The sequence below is a fragment of the Oncorhynchus clarkii genome, chromosome 18, assembly GCF_045791955.1.
Source record: "Oncorhynchus clarkii lewisi isolate Uvic-CL-2024 chromosome 18, UVic_Ocla_1.0, whole genome shotgun sequence".
Taxonomy (NCBI): domain Eukaryota; kingdom Metazoa; phylum Chordata; class Actinopteri; order Salmoniformes; family Salmonidae; genus Oncorhynchus; species Oncorhynchus clarkii.
This window is the reverse complement of record NC_092164.1, coordinates 12,664,102-12,683,873: the sequence shown is the minus strand read 5'-3', so window position 1 is coordinate 12,683,873 and position 19,772 is coordinate 12,664,102. Positions and strand designations below refer to the sequence as shown.

At 44.1% G+C, this 19,772-nt stretch overlaps 1 protein-coding gene across 1 annotated transcript in view; it reads right to left on the bottom strand.

Annotated features, from left to right (window-relative positions):
* Window positions 1-1,040: 1,040 nt before the first annotated feature.
* The window catches only part of LOC139373007 (filamin A-interacting protein 1-like), a 90,660-nt gene continuing 71,928 nt past the window's right edge, over window positions 1,041-19,772 (bottom strand). Inside the window, exons 5-6 of the mRNA XM_071112955.1 lie at window positions 5,695-8,509; window positions 1,041-1,512 (exon numbers count right to left, since the gene is read on the bottom strand). Of these exons, the coding sequence (XP_070969056.1) occupies window positions 1,312-1,512; window positions 5,695-8,509 (3,016 nt within the window). The 3' untranslated portion in view covers window positions 1,041-1,311. The remainder of the gene's footprint in view (window positions 1,513-5,694; window positions 8,510-19,772) is intronic.

Here is a 19,772-nt window from a genome sequence, read left to right as displayed (position 1 = left end):
CTCCCTTAAACCTCTTCCTTGCTAATCGGCACCTCCACATCCACCTCCTCTCTCCTAAGGGCCTGTTTAGCCAGCACATCTACTTCCTCATTCCCTTCCACCACCACACGGGCTGGGAACAAATCCAAACCTATCTGGATACCCATCTGTCTCACCCGGGCATGAATTTGGAGTACCTCATATAACAGGTTGGAGGCTACTGCTAAGAAAACTTCACAGATAATCTGCATCTCCCGCAAAGAATGAACCACGCAGGTGTGGTTTTCTGATCAGACTGCCCTTATTACTCCTGACCCATTAAAATGATTTGTCATCGTCGAAACAGGTGTGTGCTTTGCAATTGGAGGATCATTTACACAGTGGTGAAATTCTGTGATGGAATACTGTGAGAATTACCAATTTTTAAAAAACAATTATTAGCTTGCACAATTCATATTCCCACCAGATTGGGAGTTTTTTTTATGTCCCATATTTCAGGCAGAGCAAGCTGGGTTTCTTATATATAACATAAAATGTAAATGTGTATATATATATATGTAGGTATAAAAACAATATTTATTGATAACCAATTAATAGTCTGATCATTACATTTCAGAGATCATCACTGAGGAGGTCGCATTCAACATAAAATACCAATAATACACATGTACATTATTGAAACTGTTGATAGCATTCCTTTTTTTTGCCACTCATAGAATTAGACTAAATAAGTAGTGGATGTAAATTAGATAGGTCTACCACATTAAAATAGCAATACAGTTCATGTTTCAAGGGGATAATACACATTCATATTTTAATGGTATTAGTAAGAACAGTAGCCTAATATATATATATATATATATATTAGGCTACTGTTCTTACTAATACCATTAATACCATATATATATATCATAATTGATCAATTACTGCAATTACTGCTCACCAGGGGTGCAACTTTAGTTTTAGAGGTGGGGGGACATGATATATATATTTAATTTTTTATTTTTCCTACCCAACCACTCCGAGGCGTCCACATGGTCCTAAAGTACACCATTGCCTCGTTTTGTATCACGTTCCAATTATAAAACTGGGGACATTTCCCCGTCCCCCGTCCCCAGTAAAAGTTGCACCCCTGCTGCTTACACAGACAGATCAGTTAATTTTTATTTGTGAAACACGTATGCTAGTTAACCTAGGCCTACTCATCTTCCTATTTTGGTGTTTTCATTATCAATACCGAGGCACACAAAAGCAGAAGTCTTTGTAGCAACAGGAATACATCATAATTGAGATCATAATGTGATGATACATCCAAGTGTGTGACGTTATATTCTAGTGGGGCGGTTGACCACATTTAGGTTTTTGGCTGCACTCGTGAGTACCCTGCAGCGTCTTCTCTGAGGAGAGAGCTGTCTGGGGCTGTACTTTATTGCTCGGCCCTGGATTGACCGCACTGTTTGTTCCTTTTGTACTGTAGGCTTTGGGTTTGGGGATCCTGGTTGGACCTGGGCGTCGGAATGCTTCCAAGGGGATCTGAGAATAGACAGAGAGAAAAAAGGGATCAATATCCTTACGATATGTAACTGTAGGTTGTTTATCAAACTGACCACAAGATGGTGCCAAATTATGTTTTTTGGCATACAGTAGCAAATATCTAGCAATTTTTGACAAAACACATTACAAAATAAATCACGACATGCTTATTAAGACATGTACAGGCTCATGTATGCATGCAGAATAACAAGTAGACTAATAAAACAGTACTCTTTAAGTAATGCTTTGACCATTTTTTCAACACAACCGACCTCTGTAAAGAATGGAACTTAAGAAATCCATGATTCCCTTTCTGAAACCATCTTTGGAGTTTATAGAGTTATTCAGACACAAGTAATTGTTTTGCTCCCAACGAAGGCTTATAAGAGAGAGTGGGGAGGGAAAATGTTTGGAGACAGGTATTGGATGTGTTTTAGCACCAACTGCCAAAACAGTCACAGGAAATGTCTCCCATGGGGTTTGCATCACTGCATTGTTTACTGCACAATCAGCTTAAACTGTCAGCTAATGCTCCTAGCGCTCCGTCTCAGCTCTGCCAGAAGGTGATGTCACCATAGGAGCTCTTCATGTTTGTTATCGCTTTGCGTTTAGTTTAAACCCCTCTCTGCTCAGTCTAAACCCCTCTCTGCTCAGTCTACCCCACTCTCTACTCAGTCTAAACCCCCCCCTCTCTCACTTTGCTCAGTTTAAACCCCAGTTATTGCCCAGTTTAAACCCCTCTCTTTCTGTCCAGTTTAAACTCCTCTCTCTCTCTGCTTAGTTTAACCCCCGCTCTCTTTCTCTGCTCAGTTTAAACCTCTCTCTCTCTCTCTCTCTCTCTCTGCCTAGCTTAAACCCCACTCTCTCTCTGCTCAGTTTAAAAACCACTCTCTCTCGGCTCAGTTTAAGCCCTACTCTCTCTTTCTACTCAGTTTAAATCCCTCTCCCCTCTCTCTCTTTCTCTCTGCTCAGTTTAAACCCCCTCTCTCTCTGCTCAGTTTAAACCTCTCTCTCTCTCTCTCTCTCTTTCTCTCTGCTCAGTTTAAACCCCACTCTCTCTCTACTCAGTTTAAATCCCTCTCTACCTCTCTCATTCTCTTTCTCTGTGCTCAGTTTAAACCCCCCCTCTCTGCTCAGTTTAAACCTCTCTCTCTCTCTGCTCAGTTAAAAAAAACTCTCTCTTTCTCCTCTGGCTTTAATGTAACTGCATGTGAGACTAGAGGGATGATGATGAGGGCACCTAGAGCAAAGAAAGACAAGAAGGGGAATAGATGATGATGACTTCGTCCCAAATGGCACCCTATTCCTATGGGCCCTGGTCAAAAGTAGTGTGCTATATAGGGAATAGGGTGTCATTGGGGAGGCGGTTCATCATGCACATTAAGGCATTCTCCCAGACCTGTTGCGCAACATAGGTTATTATACTGTAGTTTTAAACGTTGCAGCTTATTTCATCACTCTTTCTTTCTCTGAGGGAGAGCTCTTGTGAGACACTCCAGTTACATGCCGAAAGCTATTGAGTGAATCTACCTAGTCCAAGGAGTGAGTGGTTAAACGCTGTTAAAGACCAACTGTAAGTGAGTGTGTTTAAGTGTTTTATGGTTTCAAAGATTAATTCTGAAACGTGCAATGAACCATGTCCTTAAATCCATGCAGGACATAAATTTGAAATGTGTTTTGAAAATGAGGTTAATGGACCAGAAAATCTGTGTGGGTCATGTCAGAGGGCCATGTTGATTTTACACGGAATGACCTTTAATTATAAGCCTCCTCCCTTTGGAGGCATGCAACAGGAGTACTAGAGTAAGCACTTCCTCTGCCACGGACAGACCAGCCTGCAGTTCACTAGCCCGGCCTGCATTCTGCAATACTGGCAAAGATGCACAGTTGTCTCCATGGCAACAAAACACAGGATTTGTTTGGTGCTTGGATTGTGGTGCGAGACACTATTTCACAGCACACTACTGAGCCTCAGTATCCTCTTTAGTTCACAATATGAGGCCTTTGTTTGAAATGGGCCCTGCCTTGTCCGTTTATTTTCCTCTCCTTGTTCATTGGGCCTATCGGTCAAGGTGTTTGGATACCATTGTGATGATGACCGTTATTGTAAACTACACATGAATCCCATCAACTCCTAAACTAGCCTGGGATAGGCCAATGCAGGGTCGCCAGAAACCGCTTTTCAGGGATACAATATTTTCAACCTAACTTCTGTTTCCCCTGAATAATGGATGTGGGAACTCCGCTCAGGCGTCTTTTTACGCCTGCTACATTAGGTTAACCTGTGATGTACACTGACGATTAGTCTCGCCTCTGATTGGCTACTGTACTTTCTGTATTGAAAAACAGCACAGTGGATGGATGGTGCTGTGTGATTGTATAGCTTACATAGACCTTAGATTTATCTGACATGCCAAAGGTCATGCGTCAAGTGAGATATAAAAAGGGAAAGGGTGTGTCAGACTATGAAGCCATCATCCATACTACTTGCACTTTGCTCTCAGTCGATATGGACTGTGATGTTATTTTTACATCAGAACATATGATCTGCCTGGCTCAAACAATGACCTCACTAGATGTGAATAAGTACGATCAGATAGATAATGACATGGAGGATATTTAAGGACACAGCTGCTCTGATCCCTTGAATGAATAGCATCTTGTTTAGCCTACAAATTATTCTTGGGCATTGAGAGATTGGGATCCTGTTTCCAAATGTCAATGCTCCCAGCCTGAATCGATTTAAAGCTTGACATAGACACCTCTTTATAGTGATACAGAGGGTATTTGGATTGGGTGTGCATTTTCACATGCATGAATGGATCTGACACATTTATGCTTCATTCAGGTGAGCTTTATATTACCAGTGTCACTCAGAAGTCTCTTCGTGATAAGCCAGTGCTTTGAGTGATGAGTGTGGTTTTTCTTCATTCCTCTACTGCAATCTATTTGCATTGTTGTGTAGGTTGCATGATAATTTGCCATTAAAACAACTGTATGTATTTGCAAAAGAATCATACAACACTATGATGAACGTAAAGAATATTGATTCTAATTGATGCAGAGAGTTGCAGCAAAGAAACATCCACTTGGAGAAGACCCTCAACAGTTAAAGCACCTCTCGTTCGTCCAAGCTGACCTACATGGACTTTCCATGGTATCATTAAAGAGGAACTTCAAATTCACTCATGCTAGTCTTTACTCTTGGTAACTGGGTTTTTGTGTTTGGGATAGAAGGAGAAGCTATGACATCACCAGCCTATGAATTTAACTCAGCCAAGAAAACACATGTCAGAATTCCCTGGCCTCCCCCCCCCCCCCCCGTTTTCTAATAAATTCTGGATGTTCACACAAGAGTTCTTCTGAAAGTCCTGCTAGTAAAAAACATAAATTAAGTGTCTCTAAAATGTCCTATTCATTGTATGTGTGTGTCTTGATGGTTGAAGGACAATGGACTGCTATCAGTAGTTGTATTGATTGAATACTATTTCAAATGGTTAAGGTAGCACTTGAAATTAGATCACAATGAACAAATAAAATATAAAAACTAGAAGTTAGAAAACATGCATAAATAAAAAACATTTAAATATATATTTTAACCTTGAAATATATTCCTAATTTTCATCATTCAGCATGCAGGGTTTACCACTTCTGAATGAGTAAATGAAATATGCAAGCATGGATGACAAACTAAAACATAACTTTTGCACACTTTAATATTTAGAAAATAAATCAGCTTAAACAAAATGCAAGTTGTGTAATATGAAGTTTAAACACAATTGAAACGGTCCATCAGTGAATAGTCTTAGTACATGATATATTTACCAAATAGCATATACAGTAAAGTTACCCCGGTGTTCAGTAAACGTTTCTTACTACAAGTGCCTTCAAAGGGTTATTGTTCTGTTTTGTATTTGAATGACAATTCATGCATGCAAACATCTTTCCAAACAGAACCGAACAAACAAACAAACCCCAATCACAAACAGAGAAGTGGTTAGGTAGGGCATCTCTTCATACAGATCAAGTAAAATGGAGGTGGATGGATCAAGATCGGATGACTAGGGACTGAGGAGGTTGGGTTGGGATAGGTGGTACTAATGGGAGACGGACAAACTAGGGTTTACTAATGGGGTGAGGTCTCTTGGGATGGGGAATCAGTCAATCATAGGCATTACTTACTGTAATTTGTGAAGGCTTTTTGATTGGGGTGGATGTTGGCTTTATAGTGATGCTACTTGTGATTTTGCTGTTGCCTTTGACAGGGGTACCATTGGATAATACAGGAGATCTCTGCTCCTGTCCAGGTGAGTAGCATGGGCTCACAGGCTGGGGTGTAGTGTTTAAGCTCTGAATGAAGGGGCTCCCTAAGTGAATGTGGATTTTGTTGTCCTCCGTGGTGATGACGTTGGGGCCGGAGCTGTTGGACCTTTGAACCTGCCAGCTGCTCTGCCTCTCTGGTGTCACCCTGAAGACTGCATGACCTCCCATGACCTCTACTGGCTCCGTGGACAGGGACCGGTCAGGAGTGCCTGTTGTGACCGACACGATCTGGATGGGTGACATAGCCCTGTCTGGTGTGACCGACCCAGAGGAGTCTGGGGTCATCGCTCTAGAGTATGTGGTCATGGTGAAGGGAGATATGGCTCGATCAGGAGTGCAGGGGGAACCATCTGACGAGGGGGACCTTTGAGCTTTGTTTCTGGTAGTCGGGGAGATGGATGCGTTCTGAATTATGGTGATTCTTTGTTTGGGTGGACCTCCGCTTGTGGGGATGACTGCAGTGCTGGTGTATGACTGGGTGTTTTCTGCGGTGGGGCTGGTGATTTCTAGCATGGCCATGTTATGCCCGTGGTCTGGGGTTACCTTGATGTGCAGTGGTTGCCCGGGGCTGTGTGTAAGAAACACGTCTCCTTGCTGCACATGGTTCCCATTCTGTCTGGGAACCTGCACTTTCCCATTGACTGGGTTGTGGCTTTCTTTGGTTTTGAGAAAGGGGACTCTCCTGATGTTGTTGTTGAGGTTGTTGACATTGTTGAAGAGGGAGGGGTTACATTGGGCGAGGGGCAGCTCATTGTTGTAGTTTGGATCGTCCTCAGAGTCACTCTCTTCGTACAGTTTTCCGTTCACCACGGCCCGCTCCAGTGGGGCGATGCTCTTGTAGTTGGGTCGAAGGTGGTCTGCTAGATCTGTCTGTACCTCCTTGGTGCACACCTGTAAGTCTGAGAAACGTCTGCCATTCATGCCTGGGCGGAGACTTTTGCTGAAGCGACGGTATCGCTCCAGCTCCCGATTGAGGGTCTCCATCTCTCTGGCCAGTTCTTTATTTTTCACCTCTTGCAGAGTCAGTTTTCTTTGCAAGGTGGAGTGATCGTTTTTCATGCGACAGATGTTTTCCTCTGTGCCCATATATTCATGGATCTTCTCTTTTAGGGCCGCCACCTCTCGGGTCAGATGACTGGACTTGGCCTCTTCCTCTTTCAGACGCCTGTAGAGGATGTGCTCCTGGTTGGACTCTTGCTTCTCTGCCAGTTGGTACTTTAAAAGCTCATTTCTGGATATTTCCAACTCCTCCATCAAGGCCTTTGCTCGCTCTTGTTCCCTGGAGTATCTCTTCTCCATGGACTCAAACTCATCCTCAGTCTTCAACAAGTCGTCTTCGACAACCTTCATATCTTTAAGTTTTCGCCTCAGGCGCTCAACTTCCTGCGTAAGGTCTTTGACTTTGTAGTCCTCTTGTTGGGAGCGGTTGGCGATGGGCGCCTTGATGTTTTCCTCTTTGGCTTTGTTCCTCAAGAATTCCCTCTCTGCAGCTTCCAGTGAATGCAACCTCTTCTTCATCATGGTAACTTTGGACTGCAGGTCGTTGCTCTTTTCCTCCTCGGCTTGGAGCTTGGCCTTGAGTTCATCCCTGTCCTTGGTGGCGCCACACATTTTCTCCTCAAGCTCAGCATTCGACCTTAGGGCTTTCTTGCTCTCCTCGATAAGCTTCTCTGTTACTGTTGTGACTTTGTCCTGCTCAGCTTGCAGTTTGCCAGTGCTGTTATGGTCCTTGTCCTCCATCGCTTTCAGTTTCTCCGCCATGGTCTTCCTTTCATCCACCAGCATGACCGTCAGCGTCTTCAGCTTGGTGAGGTCTTCCTTTAGTGTAAGCTCTGTCTTCTCCAGCTGAACCTCCACGGCCTCCAGTTCTTTGACCCTCGCTTTCAGGATGTCCATCTCCCTGGACAGAACATTTGACACTGTCCTCTCTTTGTCCAGATTGCATTTTAGCGCGTTGCACTCCTGTTTGCTCTTGCCGAACGCATCCTCTAGTTTCTCCAGCTCCATGATCCTGTGGTTCAGCTTGTCCACATCAGCCTTCAGGCTACGGCTTTGGCTGGCTTCCTTCTCCAGCTTCTTGTTGAGGTCCCTGCACTGGTCCTCCATTCTGACCAGCTCCTCGTCCTTCCCCTCCATCTCCAGAACCCTTTTCCGTAACTCCTCCACCTCATCCATGAGGCTGGAGTTGCCACATTCCCCACGGCTGATCTTGTCCCTCAGCTCCTGGAGCTCGTCCTCGGCCCTCCGGAGGGTCTTGTTGGTCTCCTCCAGTTCATCCAGCTGCCGGCTGAGTGTGGACAGTTTCTGCTTGAGCTGCCGGTTCTGGGCATCCTCGCTGGTCAGTTTGGCTGTCATGGTCTCCTGTTCCTGGTGAAAGCGACTGGATTGGTCGCCTAGCTCTGTCTCCAAGCGAAAAACTTTCTCCTCCCCCTCTTGCACCTTTGCATTAGCAGAGCTCAGCTCTTCCTGGGTGTGGGAGGCGTTGGCAGTCAGTTCCTGGACCTTAGCAGTCTGTTGGGTCAATTGCTCTGTGAGGCGCTGCTGCTCGTCCACGACCATCAACGCAAACGACTTCAGCTTGGTCAGCTCCTCCTTTAGGCTGGTGACCTTCTTGTTGTTCTCCTCCTCTTTCCTTTCCTGATAGGCCTTTTCCTGGTCAATGAGCAACTTCAGTCTGAAAGAAAAACACAAGAAGAAGAGAAAAAGTTTGAATAAAAAAGAATGTTGAACTTTTCACTGATACACACATTGGTCAACTGACACATGGGTGGAGAAGGTGATGGATGACACAGGGAGCAACATAACACGACATCAATAATATAACATAAACAATATACAGTGTATCAGCTTGGTAGAAAATTGTCATTCGTTGTTTGCTTGTGAAGTATCAAATGTGTCTAATTCTTATTCCCAAAGTGCCATCGGGCCTATTATTAGTAGGAATGCAGACACACCATAAACACTCATGGGTGTCACATTTGTCTGACCATACTGAATGGATTTCTGAAGGGGTTTGACATTTTATGTAATGGAAACTTTAACAAATCATAAATATAACTGTGCTAACTTTCCCAAGTCGGTAGCCTGACATACACTTGCAGTGTGTTCCTTTTAAGGTCCCCCGATAGCAGTTAACTCTCATATGGGTTGGAAACTCTACACGCCATAGTAAAAGTCCAAAATAGTACTTCTTACAGTCCATTTGTATAGGAATGACTATCTAGATTACCCTTATTAGGATTTGCATGACTGATTACTGATGTCCTGTATTGTTTATCTACTGTTACTTGAAAGAAGAAAAATAATAGAGAATGGACTAAATGCAGTGTTTGTACTGTGTGAGGATGTTCCCTCCAAATGCACTCTGATCTTTGGCTGTGGTGGCTAGACTTTTCTAGAATGCTGAATGTTTACCCTGACCCCTATCTGACAAGAATACTCCCATCAGTCCCCATCAAACTGTAGACTAAACCCGTATTCAACCACACTGCTGTTTTTGAAATGTCCCAGTGAATACAGCCCTCTTTCAAGCACCTACCCTGCTTAAAGAAACAACTAAGCTTATATTGCAGTTATTTTAACATCTAGAGTGATATTGAGTTCATAGTGTGTACTTGTGAGCATGTGTGTAGGTGTATGCCCAGTGTAAATGTACAGTCTACTGTATATACAGCATATGTAACAGAATCACGGGGGAAGCTGGGGTCACGGTAGCTGGCAGGGCATGCATCGCACCGGGCCAGTGTGCCTCCGCTCCAGGCAGTGTCGGAGGGGATGTTATGACTGCTGAATGTGCAGCTGCCAGCGTGCTAGCACAGATGTCGCATTGGCATGGAACAATCCCCTAATTAAGGGGTTCCTCTACTACCCCCTGCCTCCCTCTCTCTCTGGTTATATATTTAAAGGAATCCCCCCTGCTTCCAGAGGCAATTACAGCCTGGCTGGATAAACAGAGGGCCTCTCTCAGGGATCACTAATTACACCTAGTCTCCTGTAGAGGAACATGATGTCAGCATGGTCGCTGGTAGAACTGGGGCTAAGGCAGGTCCATGGTAGGGCTGGGGCTGTCCTATGCCCTATGATGTTAATCCCATGATGTTCCACATGTTCCACATGCTCCACTGTGCCAGAGATCTGATGATCAAAGCTGATCAGCTTGAAGTTGATGTACAGTAGGAAAGCATCAGATGGGGAGGAGTTTGTAAAGGCCTCTAGTGTCCCACTGAGAAAGTTCACAATGGGAATGTGTGGTAGTCAGTTCTACAATATTCTAAGACATGTCTTTCTGGCAGAAACGATCATTTAGAAAAAATCATCTAAATCATGATATTCTATTAACATTGCTGAGACGTCAGGGCAGAGCAGAGGAGTGGCAGCCATATAAAGGCCTGCAAATGTAGCTAGAATGTAGCTAGAGCTAGACTGCTTTATTTGTATCCTTGTTTACTCTAGCAGTTATCTGCGCTAGCCAGTTATGCTCCGTTTTCCCAGTGATGTAATCAAACCAGAACAGAATGTGAGCCGAGGTCCTGCACTTTAGACTCTGCTAGTTAGCACAAGTCATCCTGGTTTCCCCATTTTTAATCACAGAGGGTTACATTGTGAAGATACATTATGGAAACAGAAGATACATTCAGGGAAACTTCCATGTATAATTAATCAGGTGCTTGAGATCAGCCAAGACATTGTAGGCTATATGATGTCTCTGGAGAGGAAGTACATGTGTTCCCTAGGATCCTAATCGCTTGACATGAGAATACTGTGTCCCTCCTAAGGGACAGTCATTGGATTCTGTTTCCCATGGACTCAGAATTCTGCTGGACTAGTGGGACTTGACAATCGAATAACACAACTTGGGAGAGCAGAAGTTGAACTGCCAGTGAGTCAACTGTGACGATATGGTTGAAAGGGGAATACGAGGGGCTTGAAGGCTACCACTTGAAATTCTCAACGTTTGCCAATGAATGATGTACTAGTTTACCCAGTTCATCCTTATACGGCTTTACCATCAAACTTGGTTATACAAGATGTCAGCTGCAGAGAACAGCGACTTTTGACTCTGACTTTGATTACAAGGTACGGTAAAGGCCACACTTGATTGGACAATTTATTTTATCACTGCCAATTTTCCAAATAGAGTCAGTCTGTCTAAAACGGTACATTCCCATAAGGAGTTTCTATGTCATGGAAAATAGAGTGATGCCTTCTGCATGGTAAGCAGTTAAGAAATGGGTGTGGGTGCAGATGGCTATTAACCCAAAACCAACCATTCACCTACTGACCTCTTCTGAGCAACATCAGCATGCAGAGGGGAAAACACACACACACAGCCGGCAGCAGGATGTCACCATGCCCACCATTATGGCGAAGGCCACAGAGGGCTTTTCCTCACATTTAAATAAGCAGCTGTGGCCAGTGTCCTCAGAGCTGGAAACTATGGCTCAGACTCTGTAAACAGTGCTGCTGCTGAGATGATACAGGACATGCCAGTATTCTGTGTGTATGTTTTAGAAGTCAATGTCCAAGACAATGCCCTTGTTATAGGTCAATATCCTGCTCTTTCCCTTAAAACACCAGATTTGATTTGACATTTATATTAACAGGGAGTCTCATTGAGACCAAGGTTCTAGGCCTCTTTCACACAGGAGCATACACATAATTTACAAAAGACATTATAAAACAATGATCTGTTCATGTTAGTGTAAATAGATAGAAGCAGTCAGTTTGTTAGGAGGATTATTCCTGGAATGCTTTATGAAAGAGACATAGGAAGCTGGCCAGCATACGTCCAGCAGAGGGCAATCAGTAAGCAGTATGGGCTCATAAAATTATAGGCAATATTTGTATGCCTTCAGTTGAATGACTGTGCTAGTTAAATATTTTATTTTTAATAGTTACATTTTAGGGGTTTAGCTGGCTATGCTGTATGTTACACAATCAATAGCTCGTCAAAAAAAAAATATATATATTTTTCTGGTTTTTGAATTCATTATAATATCTGAGTTTATATTCAAACTTAACTTGTTGGATCATAAATGTATCACTCAGAAGTGATTCATTTTTCACAGGAGAGCAGGTTCAAATAACAATGACCATCTTTTTGATTTCACCATGCACATTTCCCCCGGATTCTCACAGACATTAGAGTGTTGTGTGAGTGTTGAGTGGCCCGTTCAACTACACTTAGGAAATGAACCACTGAATTACCCATAGCTTTAACTCACACACGGAATCAGCTTCTATCAATGTCCTCCCTCAATGGTACATTTGAAAATCACAATTAGGGAATAAACATTGTGCACAAATTGTTACAATATTTAGTTACTGTACTCGGCATCCGTTTAATTGTAATCACAGTTTCCAAAATACATTTTTTTCATGAACTTGTTGAATGAAACCATGATTTCCAATAGATTGCCTATAATTGTATCCCAAAAGACACAACTTTCCCAGAGTCAGATATCAATTCTTTACACTAACCCAACTGAATGTCAATATCAAAGCTGTACTTTCCCCCTTGCACTCAGTCACAGTGCTCCATAACGAGCCAACAGAGCAGCTAAGTCGAGTTAAAATTGCTTTGCCTCCTACCTGTTCCATAGGTCTGTCTGGTGGCAGCCTCAGTGATTGAAGCTCATTATGTTGCCGTACTCTCTCTGTCTCTCAGCTCTCACACAGCGGTCTGTGATGTGGACATTCCAGCAGGGAGACCAAACAATAAGATATGTCTCACTGCATGCTCCCTGCCTATGGAGCATTACATCATCAACATGCCCTTATATGGAACTTTGTGTTGTACAGCCTCCCTGCCTCTCAAAGGGGTGTGTACTCTAGTGTGTGTGTGTGTGTTGTACAGCCTCCCTGCCTCTCAAAGCGGTGTGTGTGCGTGTGAGAGAGAGAGATTCTTTGCATGTGGGCTTAAGCGTATGTGTGTGTGTGTGTTTGTCCACCTAGGTGTGGCGTGGGCCTTAAAACAAGAACAGAGAGGAAAAGTGTTGAGTGACGTCTGTAATGTGTGAAATATCTGCTCTCTCTGGTCTGTCTATACTCCAGAGGCAGAGGGTGAGGAGAGACAAGCGATTTAGGTTACAACTTTTCCTTCTGACTTTCCTCAGTAAGAGTGATTGATTCAACTGAAGAAAAAAAGCCTAAATTAACTTGACCGACAACCGTGTTTAGTAAGGAAATCTGTGTGTGTTTGGAATTTATTATTGTAATACACTATTAGAGCCGAACCAAATTAGAAACATGCCAAACATTTGCATGCAACACTTCACACAATCAACAACACAAACATACCGCAACAGTGTATGACACCACTAATCCATAATGTTGGATTGTCTGTAAGACTGTTATTAGGGACTGCTAATCGAGTGCTGTCTGGACTTTTATGGCCGGGATTTCAACATGACCGTTCATCTAGAAACGATCCTCACATTTACAGTACATCTCACAATTCACATTTACAGTACATCTCACAATTCACATTTACAGCCCTTGGTATTATCACAGACGGCTCATTGCTCAGTCTATTCTACAGTGTGCCTATCTTTCCCTTGATACCAAGACTCCTCTCTCCACACACAAGCAAAAGTATAGATTCACACTAAATAGCTGGCAGCGAACTACACTCAAACTAAGCTAGTACCCAACTGCATTAAGGTCAGCGGGCCAAAATACTGGATATAGCCTGCTAATAGTGATCATTGAGTAAATGATCCTCCCGTTTCGGTTCAATGTCCCTATTGTCGTCGGACAGAACATCAGCTGTTCGCTGAAACAATGGAGTTCACAGCATCAGCACGAACGTAACATGACATCAGTCATCCTCGTTAGGAGGAAACACTGGGACATTTCCTGTCCCAAAATCCTCTAAATCAGATGTCACAGCTTCACAATGGGCGCCAAAGCTTGGTTACCAAGCTGTAGGAAACGAGGAAATACTGCCAAGACAATATAGAATAGAGATGTCCATGGAAGGCCAGAGAGCAAGGAGCCAAACAACCCCCTCCCTCCTTGTTAGTGGTTTGAAAATGGCAGCAACCACAATGAAACAAATACGTCATTTGACACGGTGCGATCCAGTTTCATGAGAACATTTTGTGGTGATAACCCAGATTATACAACGGACCGAAGAACCAAATACTGATTACATTTCACTATGTCATGATCTTTCTAGAATTTTTGTAACAATTTGTTTGTTCTTGACGTAAACACATTCCTTCATTTAGAAAGCCCAATTAGGGTTTGTCTATTTCTGAATCTGTACATTTCCAACACATCCTAGACAGAGTGCTCCCAATCCCAGATGTTCTTCATTGAACATGAAAGTTGGCCACACAAATGTGTTCTATGTGAAGCATCTGCCAAATTATAAATAGTGGAAAAACAAATCCCCGTTTTATGTAATGTCTTGGTACATGAGTCTTCCTCTGATACTCCGAAATGGAATGTAGAGTATTATGAATCAGCTAGATTGAGAGAAAATGTGTGGTTTCAGAGAACATTTCCCATGAACACACAATCTTAGAGCTACATGTGTATCCACGGCTCCCAAAGTGTGTTGTCCTGTGTTGTCTATGACATTTTCGTATATACAGTACATGATTTGTAAATAATTTATGTAGGTATTTTAAAGGTAAAGGTCTTTATCAGGCCTTTGTAAGACATGATTGGTTCAAGTGACCTTCTCTTGAGACTTGCCAAGTGAATAAAACCAAGCCACAAGTTCTATACCATATAGGAAGAACCACCATGACCCACCATTTGGGAATCAAACCGTGCCCCGAGATGACAAATGGACTCTCTCTCTCCTGTTAGTGCTGTGGGAGTATGTAGACTGTTAGTGCTGTGGGAGTATGCAGACTGTTAGTGCTGTGGGAGTATGCAGACTGTTAGTGCTGTGGGAGTATGCAGACTGTTAGTGCTGTGGGAGTATGCAGATTGTTAGTGCTGTGGGAGTATGTAGACTGTTAGTGCTGTGGGAGTATGCAGACTGTTAGTGCTGTGGGAGTATGCAGACTGTTAGTGCTGTGGGAGTATGCAGACTGTTAGTGCTGTGGGAGTATGCAGACTGTTAGTGCTGTGGGAGTATGCAGACTGTTAGTGCTATGGGAGTATGCAGACTGTTAGTGCTGTGGGAGTATGCAGACTGTTAGTGCTGTGGGAGTATGCAGACTGTTAGTGCTGTAGGAGTATGCAGACTGTTAGTGCTGTGGGAGTATGCAGATTGTTAGTGCTGTGGGAGTATGTAGACTGTTAGTGCTGTGGGAGTATGCAGACTGTTAGTGCTGTGGGAGTATGCAGACTGTTAGTGCTGTGGGAGTATGCAGACTGTTAGTGCTGTGGGAGTATGCAGACTGTTAGTGCTGTGGGAGTATGCAGATTGTTAGTGCTGTGGGAGTATGTAGACTGTTAGTGCTGTGGGAGTATGCAGACTGTGAGTGCTGTGGGAGTATGCAGATTGTTAGTGCTATGGGAGTATGCAGACTGTTAGTGCTGTGGGAGTATGCAGACTGTTAGTGCTGTGGGAGTATGCAGACTGTTAGTGCTGTGGGAGTATGCAGACTGTTAGTGCTGTGGGAGTATGCAGACTGTTAGTGCTGTGGGAGTATGCAGACTGTTAGTGCTATGGGAGTATGTAGACTGTTAGTGCTGTGGGAGTATGTAGACTGTTAGTGCTGTGGGAGTATGCAGACTGTTAGTCCTGTGGGAGTATGCAGACTGTTAGTGCTGTGGGAGTATGCAGACTGTTAGTGCTGTGGGAGTATGCAGACTGTTAGTGCTGTGGGAGTATGCAGACTGTTAGTGCTGTGGGAGTATGCAGACTGTTAGTGCTATGGGAGTATGTAGACTGTTAGTGCTGTGGGAGTATGCAGACTGTTAGTGCTGTGGGAGTATGCAGACTGTTAGTGCTGTGGGAGTATGCAGACTGAGACACATGTTTGCGTAATACTCAATCCATGCCTGGGGCCTGAGTACCTGACACATATGACATCACTAGTCCCTTAATCAAATCCGTATGGCTACTATGGTCTGTCTGTCTGTCTGTCTGTCTGTCTGTCTGTCTGTCTGTCTGTGTCTGTCTGTTTGTGTCTGTCTGTTTGTGTCTGTCTGTCTGTCACGGCAGTTGGAATTAAAAAGCTTAAATTTGGACTCCAGACCAAAGCACAGATTTCCACCGGTCTAATGTCCATTGCTCATGTTTCTTGGCCCAAGCAAGTCTCTTCTTATTGGTGTCCTTTAGTAGTGGCTTCTTTGCAGCAATTCGACCATGAAGGCCTGATTCATGCAGTCTCCTCTGAACAACTGATGTTGAGATGTGTCTGTTACTTGAACTCTGTGAAGCATTTATTTGGGCTGCAATTTCTGAAGCTGGTAACTCTGATGAACTTATCCTCTGAAGCAGAGTTAACTCTGTGTCTTCCTTTCCTGTGGCGGTCCTCATGAGAGTAAGTTTCATCATAGCGCTTGATAGTTTTTGCGACTGCACTTGAAGAAACTTTCAAAGTTCTTGAAATTTTCCGGAGTGACTGATCTTCAAGTCTTAAAGTTAATGTCTTCTGTATACCACCCTTAACTTGTCACAACACAACTGATTGGCATTAAGACGCATTAAGACGGAAAGAAATTCCACAAATTAACTTTTAAAAAGGCACACCTGTTAATTGAAATGCATTCCAGGTGACTACCTCATGAAACTGGTTGAGAGAATGCTAAGAGTGTGCAAAGCTGTCATCAAGGCAAAGCGAGGCTACTTTGAAGAATCTCAAATATAAAACACTTTTTTTGGTTACTACATGATTCCATGTGTGTTATTTCATAGTTTTGATGTCTTCACTATTATTCTACAATGTAGAAAATAGTCCAAATGTGTGTGTGTGTGTGTGTGTGTGTGTGTGTGTGTGTGTGTGTGTGTGTGTGTGTGTGTGTGTGTGTGTGTGTGTGTGTGTGTGTGTGTGTGTGCGTGTGAATGTTCACATCAAATCAAATCACATTTTATTTGTCACATACAAATGGTTAGCAGATGTTAATGCGAGTGTATCGAAATGCTTGTGCTTCTAGTTCCGACAATGCAGTAATAACCACCTGTACTGACCTCGCCTTCTGGATGATAGCGGGGTGAACAGGCAGTGGCTCAGGTGGTTGTTGTCCTTGATGATCTTTATGGCCTTCCTGTGACATCGGGTGGTGTAGGTGTCCTGGAGGGCAGGTAGTTTGCCCCCGGTGATGCGTTGTGCAGACCTCACTACCCTCTGGAGAGCCTTACGGTTGTGGGCGGAGCAGTTGCCGTACCAGGCGGTGATACAGCCCGACAGGATGCTCTCGATTGTGCATCTGTAGAAGTTTGTGAGTGCTTTTGGTGACAAGCCAAATTTCTTCAGCCTCCTGAGGTTGAGGAGGCACTGCTGCGCCTTCTTCACGATGCTGTCTGTGTGGGTGGACCAATTCAGTTTGTCTGTGATGTGTACGCCGAGGAACTTAAAACTTACTACCCTCTCCACTACTGTTCCATCGATGTGGATAGGGGGTGTTCCCTCTGCTGTTTCCTGAAGTCCACAATCATCTCCTTAGTTTTGTTGACGTTGAGTGTGAGGTTATTTTCCTGACACCACACTCTGAGGGCCCTCACCTCCTCCCTGTAGGCCGTCTCGTTGTTGTTGGTAATCAAGCCTACCACTGTTGTGTCATCCGCAAACTTGATGATTGAGTTGGAGGCGTGCGTGGCCACGCAGTCGTGGGTGAACAGGGAGTACAGGAGAGGGCTCAGAACGCACCCTTGTGGGGCCCCAGTGTTGAGGATCAGCGGGGTGGAGATGTTGTTATCTACCCTCACCACCTGGGGGCGGCCCGTCAGGAAGTCCAGTACCCAGTTGCACAGGGCGGGGTCGAGACCCAGGGTCTCGAGCTTGATGACGAGTTTGGAGGGTACTATGGTGTTAAATGCTGAGCTGTAGTCGATGAACAGCATTCTCACATAGGTATTCCTCTTGTCCAGATGGGTTAGGGCAGTGTGCAGTGTGGTTGAGATTGCATCGTCTGTGGACCTATTTGGGCGGTAAGCAAATTGGAGTGGGTCTAGGGTGTCAGGTAGGGTGGAGGTGATATGGTCCTTGACTAGTCTCTCAAAGCACTTCATGATGACGGAAGTGAGTAGTTTAGCTCAGTTACCTTAGCTTTCTTGGGAACAGGAACAATGGTGGCCATCTTGAAGCATGTGGGAACAGCAGACTGGGATAGGGATTGATTGAATATGTTCGTAAACACACCAGCCAGCTGGTCTGCGCATGCTCTGAGGGCGCGGCTGGGGATGCCGTCTGGGCCTGCAGCCTTGCGAGGGTTAACACGTTTAAATGTTTTACTCACCTCGGCTGCAGTGAAGGAGAGTCCTCAAAGCGGACAATACAGTGCCACTGACACGGCCCGCAACCAAAACATGCGGACTCTCCTTCACTGCAGCCGAGGTGAGTAAAACATTTAAACATTAGAGTGTGTGTGTGTGCATGTGAATGCTCGCATTAGTGTATGTGTGTGTGTGTGTGTGTGTCTGTTGCCATTTCTGGGTGCAGGTAGCTGATAATAATTACCTCTCAAGTGTTTGGACTGATGCTGCTACTCTGGAGTGCTTTGGAGGAGGATGTTTCCAATGGCTGTTTCACAGGAAGCACAGAGGATTTCAATGCCTGGGTCCTGGGGCCATTACAGACATAGGTCCTGAGACCTGGGGCCATTAAAAGGTCCTGGGGCAGTTACGGACAGAGGTCCTGGGGCCATTGCAGACACAGGGCCTGGGGTCATTACAGACAGAGATCCTGGGGCCTGGGTTCATTACAGACAGAGGTCCTGGGGCCTGGGGCCATTACAAACAGAGGTCCTGGGGTCATTACAGACAAAGGTCCTGGGGTCATTACAGACAGAGGTCCTGAGGTCATTACAGACAGACGTCCTAGGGCCATTACAGACATACGTCCTGGTCCTCTTACATACAGATTAGTGAGGATCTGGCAGGAATAATAAGCCTTCCTCTGCACCCCAAATGTCACCCTATTCCCTATAAAGCAGAGTGCCCTGGTCAAAAGTAGTGCACTATATAAGGAATACACACTACAGATGGGCATGCCCCAAGTGTGGTCAGTCGGTTGAAGAGTACTTCAGCCACTAAGCAGCTATGGCTTCCTATGAGAGCACACTGCAGGGGAAAACACACTACTTAGGCTACATAACATGCTATTTTCCTATAGCTCTGGCTGGCCACAGTCTCTACTCCCTATCCTCAGCCAGTGATTAGCGCAGTGTCTGCTTTGCTCTGGCTTCTTAAACTGTATAGGAAGCACGGTAGCGATAAGCAGACATTACTAACAGATCTGGGTCTGCCTGGGCGATCCTTAGATCCAGATCAGCTGTGTCTAACTAGTTGCTCGATCGAATCCCCGAGCTGACAAGGTACAAATCTTTTCTTCTGCCCCTGAACAAGGCAGTTAACCCACTGTTCCTAGGTCGTCATTGTAAATAATATTTCCTCTTATCTGACTTTTCTAGTTAAATAAAGGATAAACATTTAAATATCTATTATTAATCCTTGGCCATATCCTCCTGGATTATCAGGAATCTCAGGTTATCACAGATCTAGGATCAGATTACACAACCCTAAATCCCAACCTTAACAATAAAGAGCATGAAATACAGTTCCCTCAGAAAGTATTCATACCCATTGACTAATTCCACATTTTGTTGTTAGTCTGAATTCAAAATGGATTAAAAAATATATATATATCACCCATCTACACACCCCATTGGCAAAGTGAAATCATGTTTTTTGGCATTTATGCACAATTAATGAAAATGAAATACAGAAATATCTAATTTACATATAGTGCCAGTCAAAAGTTGACACACCTACTCATTCCAGGGTTTTTCTTTATTTTTACTATTTTCTA